This window comes from Coffea eugenioides, chromosome 2 (assembly GCF_003713205.1).
Source record: "Coffea eugenioides isolate CCC68of chromosome 2, Ceug_1.0, whole genome shotgun sequence".
In the NCBI taxonomy this organism is placed as follows: Eukaryota; Viridiplantae; Streptophyta; class Magnoliopsida; order Gentianales; family Rubiaceae; genus Coffea; species Coffea eugenioides.
In genome coordinates, this window is record NC_040036.1 from 25,600,920 (window position 1) to 25,607,088 (window position 6,169).

At 40.6% G+C, this 6,169-nt stretch overlaps 1 protein-coding gene across 1 annotated transcript; it reads left to right on the forward strand.

The window, feature by feature from the left end:
- Window positions 1-2,337: 2,337 nt before the first annotated feature.
- LOC113763815 (squamosa promoter-binding-like protein 8) lies at window positions 2,338-5,236 on the forward strand. The gene is made up of 4 exons (XM_027307762.1): window positions 2,338-2,796; window positions 3,201-3,912; window positions 4,468-4,631; window positions 4,769-5,236. The coding sequence occupies exons 2-4, from the start codon at window positions 3,257-3,259 to the stop codon at window positions 4,933-4,935; spliced, it is 987 nt and encodes a 328-aa protein (XP_027163563.1). The 5' UTR covers window positions 2,338-2,796; window positions 3,201-3,256; the 3' UTR covers window positions 4,936-5,236.
- The last annotated feature ends 933 nt before the right edge of the window (window positions 5,237-6,169 follow it).

Here is a 6,169-nt window from a genome sequence, read left to right on the forward strand (position 1 = left end):
ATTGAATCGAATTTGATTCGATTAAACCAAATCTCGATTTCAATTCGACTCAACTCATCTGTAACTTTGTATTCTGAAGTTAAATGATAGTCTATGTTCTTTGGGTGAAAATATGGGCAGTTGAAACCTACAAAATATTGAAAACAATCGGATTCAGGAATTGAACATTGGGAGACGAATACATCTATGCATACATGGATGTAGGGAGGGTTTACCTACAATATTTATGAACACCCTGTTGGGGGCCAAAACCTGAAGTTCTAAACTTTTTCCCTTTTCCTTCTGGGTTTTGGGGGAGGGGGTGTGGGAGAGGGGATTCCTCTCCAAGATTTGCCTGTGAATAATCTGTCTCGCATTTTTTCTCCTTTTTTTAACTTTTCATTTGGGCGTTTTAAATGACAAAACACTAGATGAATAAGTTTAATATTGAAGTTACATTTTTGTTTATCAAATTTACTACTTTGGATTCAGATTTTGATAGTGTACCAAAATTGATCTCTCCGTGCATTTTTTGGGTGGTTTCTGACATAAATCAGGTGACATATTAGCTCACATGCCCATCTAGTGAAAGCTAAAATTAGTGAAATTTTCCACAGTTTTATCCAGTTTATTGCGTCTTTTAGCGGAAAGTCAGTTGCCAGAACTTTTGTCCCCTGTGGTAAGTTATGCAAATTTATTTCGTACGTAGCAGTAGTACAATATGGTGTTAAGGAGTGAAATTCTGGTTGCCTCTTCGCAAAACATTAAACCAGAATGGAAGTTGAGCATGAGTACATTTGTTAGAGAAGACAAAAAATTATGCTTACAGGATCATTATTCACTTGAAATCTTTGACCAAATAGATTTATTTAGAGTATAAGGATGACAATCGATCTGATGAGTTTAAATTCGAGCCTTACATGTGAGATTTGAAAACTCATGAGTTTAATCGAGTTTCAAATATAGTATTTGTTAAACTTTGTTTTTTATATTTATTATTGTTAAATACCTATTGTATCACTTGTTTATAATTATGTAAAAAATATTCATTTATTTACTCAAAAAGCTCGATAAGTTCGATTGAGTTTGATTATAAACTCAAGTTTGAACAACTAAAATCAAATCAAAGTCGAATTTAAACTCAAGTTTTGAGAGTTTAATAAGCTATAGTCTAACTCGTTTGCATCCCTATTCATGACTAGGCATCCCAATTTCAAGTGAAAAGCTTTTCTTTGTCCCACCAATAGAAAAGTTGCAAACCGAAAAAAGGTAAGATAAATGACTGTTATCATAGCTTAGGCATTGATTGTTGAACTTAATTGAAACCGACTTGTGGTAACCAATTATGAAGTTTGATAAATCTAGCTTAGATTCCGTGGATGACATTTCATAAATCAAAATCGATGTATTGTAATTTTTGACTATTTTATTTCTCATGATAGCCAAGAAATCCTAGCTCTTCTTCTTCTTTATCGCTCTAACAAAACCATCATATAAATCTTTTGTCATAAAGTTCGGATGTTGACAATGACGATATAGCGTTAAACAAAGAGTTTAGTCTTCTTCATTTTGAGTCTTGGAGGTACTAGCTTGCCGGAGAAACTTTTCTTCTCCTCATTAATTTGTCACATATTCTTAACTATATATTTTGAACTAGACAAATTGAAAGAAGAGAAGGCACCAAAGGAATCAAAGAATTGCTCCTCGAAGAAATTTTCATACAACCCTACAGGAGAAAAATTGCAAGTCAATGCCAGACTCTACACCGTTAATGCTCAAGTGTACATATAAAAGAAAAGGAAAAAAGAGCAAGACCTAGACTAGTTCTGATCCAAAAATTAGATTTACTATATGTGAGTTTCCCAAAGTTAGGAACTGTTTCTTGGCAAGAAGCACGCAGCTGAATTTTAGATCAAGAATGCCTGCACCATTTTCCTTGACAGGAGATGTGTCAATGATCACCACCCTTTCAAGATTAGCTCTATAGTATTTTTTTAAACCGCATTTCCAAGGATGATAAAAATTAGCTCTATGTTTCATGATCAGCTCTAGAAAGCCTATAGCAAATTAAGACATGAGCTTGGATTAAACGGTGGATGCCTCATACTTGAGTCAAACTCAGATAACATCGATTTAAAGAAAGTGGAAAACTGACGAGTCTTCTTTCAAGTCTTTACTTACAAAAGAAAGCCGTGGATGAGACGCATGGTTAACGGGAACCATACATACAGGTAAGAAAGAAAATTCCAGGAGGAGGTAGGTTTGACAGCAATTTCGCAGATAAAAGTAGGCTAAAATGGTAAAAGAAGCAAAGCAGAAAAACGTTTGCACAACTAGCGGCATCTCTGAGCAAAGCCGCCTCATAAGTCAGTAGTTTCAGCTCTGCTCTCACAACCTGCTCACCCTACACAATTCATAGACAAAACCTTTTCTCTCCTCTCTCTCTCTCACTCCTCATCCTCCAAACTTACAAACTCAGACACAAACAAACAAAGATAAATAATTGAGGCCTATAGCCCAGAGGAGGAGTTAGTAACAGTGGGCAGTAGAGAAGAGATACCAATCCTACCATGCCATAATAGAGAGCACAAAAGGCAAATCAAAGCTATTGCCCCCTCCCACCCCGGGGTGCTCCTCAACAATCAAGTGATCACCTACTACATGTCTCTGTAAAAAGACCTAAAGCTATATATTAAGCTAGCTCCCTAGACCACCTACACTAGTAAGTAATACTACTGCCGCTGCTGTACTAGGGTTTTGAATTCCACACTGCAAATCTCTCTCAGTCCTCACTTCCAAACTGTCACTCCTCACAAGGTTTGTTCTCCCTTTCTTCCTTTCTTGCTGCCCCTCTTTTATCTCCCCCGCCCCCCCTTTTTTATATTTTTTTGGTTTCGGAATTCTTGTGCCCCTCACGGGTAATGAACTAATAACGACCCTCTAGCCCCGACATAAAAGGGCATTGAAAACCTCTCAAAGTTGAACTCAAAAAGCAACCAATTACTGCTACTACTACTAAAAAACCCACACTGCCAAGCGCCAGAAATCTCTGCAGCCTTTCTCACCACAGTATCCTCAAACCCCCACCTTAAAGCTGACAGCTTTCGTTCTTTTCTTGATTCCCATGCTACACACTGCAAATTCAAGCTGCTACTCCCCTTTCTTGCTATAAATGAACTCGCCAGTTCTTACAAGTGTTTTCTCTTCAATTCATTCTGCAGATCAAGAAACTCATAATTTTTCCAGCCAAGAGGGCTAATAAGAGTTTTTGAAGGCAATGTTGGACTATGAATGGGGAAACCCATCAGCGGTCATGTTCACCGGAGATGATTCCACCCAAGATGCTGACCAAAATCGCCAGCTGTTCGACCCCTACGGCACCCAGAATTTCGGCGAAGCCACCGCGGCTCTTGTCCACCAGAATGTCCACTACTCCGCCGCCGCTCATCACCAGCACACTGGCAATCCTTTCCACCACCCACATGACCCGCAGGGACAGTCTAGCAACGCCCACTTCAGCTCCCTGTTCGACCCACGCGCAGCCTATGGCGCGTCCTCATATAACCCGCATCATCAAGCTTCAATGCTGTCGCTTGAACCGGCCGGTTCAACCGGTTTCATGGTTATACCCAAGAGCGAGCCGGTGGTTGGAGGGGCCGATTTTACTGCCGCCGGTCGAATTGGGCTGAATTTGGGTGGGAGGACTTATTTTTCCTCATCCGAGGATGACTTCGTGAGCCGGCTTTATCGCCGTTCCAGGGTGGTTGAACCGGGTTCGGTCAACTCCCCAAGATGCCAAGCTGAAGGCTGCAATGCCGACCTGACAAACGCCAAGCACTACCACCGGCGACACAAGGTGTGTGAGTTCCACTCGAAAGCCGCCACGGTCATTGCCTCCGGGTTGACTCAGCGATTCTGCCAACAGTGTAGCAGGTTGTAAAATGACCTAAACACCCCCCCCCCCCCCGCGCATGCACTCTTCTCGCATTTTCCCCTCTAAACCCAAAAGTTTTTGCTCGTTTCCCTGACATTTTGTTGCGAGGAGAAAACCATAATCTTGGTTGAGGATAAGGTGATTGACGAGAATGCCCTCGGGAAACGGGGGATGTGGACGAGGTAATGATTGGACTTGGGCCGTACGTGGGGCGATCCCGAGGGCATTTGTGTCCGTAAAATTATGTTTCCTCATAGGTTTGCACCGCGGTTCACGTTTTTACGTACGGTTTGCATTTTTTGCTTTATATAGTAAGGGCTACTTTTCCTCCTTGTGATAACTGATAAATGTTACGGGGCATAAGCTTTTCTAATCAAGCTAGAAAAACGTACTATAGTCCGAAAAGTATACTTTTCTTTTCCGTAGGGGGCGGAAGCGGACTCTAATGAATTGTACATTCTAGAATGTAAAAACGCATTGTTCAGCTTTTTGTTAGGTGCATGTACCCCAAAAAAAATAGTTGCAGAATTGTAACAGATTTTTCCCAATCCCAGATTCCATCTCCTCTCTGAATTTGATAATGGGAAAAGAAGTTGCCGGAAGAGACTTGCTGATCACAACCGTAGAAGGCGAAAATCCCAGCAGCAGCAGCAGCAGCAACAGCCAAACCAAGAACACTGCAACACCAACAGCAAGAAGTCCCCAAATGACAATACGAGTAAGCTCTAGCACTAATTTGGCTTTTCCTTTCACGTCAGTGTTGGATTTGAATTCCCCAAAAAAAAAAACTTGAAATCATGATGATATGCTACTTTATTGTGACTCAAGGAAGAGTTTTTCTGGGAATTTTCGTAGGGTCGCCACCTGACTCGGGAGCTCATTCATCATCGGTGACCGTAGCAGTTTCGCCACCAAGAATTTCATTGGACTGTTTTAGGCAAAGAGCATCATATCAAGGAGCTGGTGCAGCAGCAACAAATTCATCCGCGTCAACAAGTTCGCTGTTTTTCTCGGACGGGTGATCTTCATCACAATTCATGCATGACTTATTTGATTTTAGCCATCCAATGTTGGATTATGATATGGTGTGGTAACCACCTCGTCTTAAGCTCACGTACTATATATATATATATATATATATGGTAGCCTATATAAGCTAGCAAATAACATAGGGAAGAAGACGATATATCAATTGATAGGCGTAACTTGGCCCTCTAAAGTCTTCCACTTTGCCGATTCACTGTCTGTTAAAAAGGGTTGCATGAGAAATGTATAACTATTAGTATTATCATATGTAGCAGCATCATCTTTTTCTCTGTCCAATCTCAATATTCCTCGTACGCAAGTCAATTTCCTCAATATTCGCATGTTGTGTAGCTTAGCTTTGCAGCGAGTGAATTTCTCGGGGCACTTATATGTAAAGGCGCTTCAAAGTTTTTTTTTTTTTTTTTTTTTTTGTGGAATCTTCATCCTTTCCTTAGAATAATGGTGGAATTTGTTCCACCCACTGCTCTGCCTTGGTAATAGGAATATGGTTTTGGCAGAGAAGGAAAAAAAAAAGAAGAGAAGATCATTCATTCATAGGGGCGGGCCGATGATTATTACCGTTTTTAGGGTGCGCGCAATTATCTTCTTTTGTCCGGTGCTATGATATTTATTGCATGAAAACTCAGTGAAAGGGGGGGTAAAAACAGGAGAAATTAATTGACCGTGGGAGTAACAGTAATAAGAGTAATGGTTGGAGGAATTTTGCCATGGCGAGTGAACATGCTAGTTGGAGAAGAGGTCAATAAGTCAGGCTGTCTCCTGCATGGGAGCTATTTTTGACGAAGCTTTTATACAAAGTGGGTCCGATTTATGAGGAATAGTACCAGATCCAGTTACGAATGCCCTACCAATTCATCAATTGCTTCCTGTTCTTCCGACTCCTTCCTTCCTGTGTCCATTTTAACACGATGGTTTCTTTTTTTTCTTTTTTTTTTTTTGACTGTGCATTGGCATGTGATTTTAAGGACGGTGACAGAGCTGTTGTAGCGGACCCCTTTGCAACTGATTGACTGGGGATGATGCCAGCCATTGCCTTATTTTATCACTCTTTAATTTAAGTGCGTAGAAGCCTTCTGATTGATCCTGCTTCCATTGCTTCTCTCTTTTTAAGCTTTCTTTCTTTGACTAAGATAGTATTTTGCTATTCACTTAATGTTCCGAAAAACCAATTCATCCGGCCACAAATCCAGGAATCTGAAACGTAACGTA

Bases quoted from the DNA above. Each gene is read 5' to 3' on its own strand.
- LOC113763815 (XM_027307762.1), top strand. From the start codon at position 3,257: ATGTTGGACTATGAATGGGGAAACCCATCAGCGGTCATGTTCACCGGA. The intron at 3,913-4,467 runs GTTGTAAAATGA...TCCCAATCCCAG, and splicing joins TTCTGCCAACAGTGTAGCAG to ATTCCATCTCCTCTCTGAAT. The intron at 4,632-4,768 runs GTAAGCTCTAGC...GAATTTTCGTAG, and splicing joins GTCCCCAAATGACAATACGA to GGTCGCCACCTGACTCGGGA.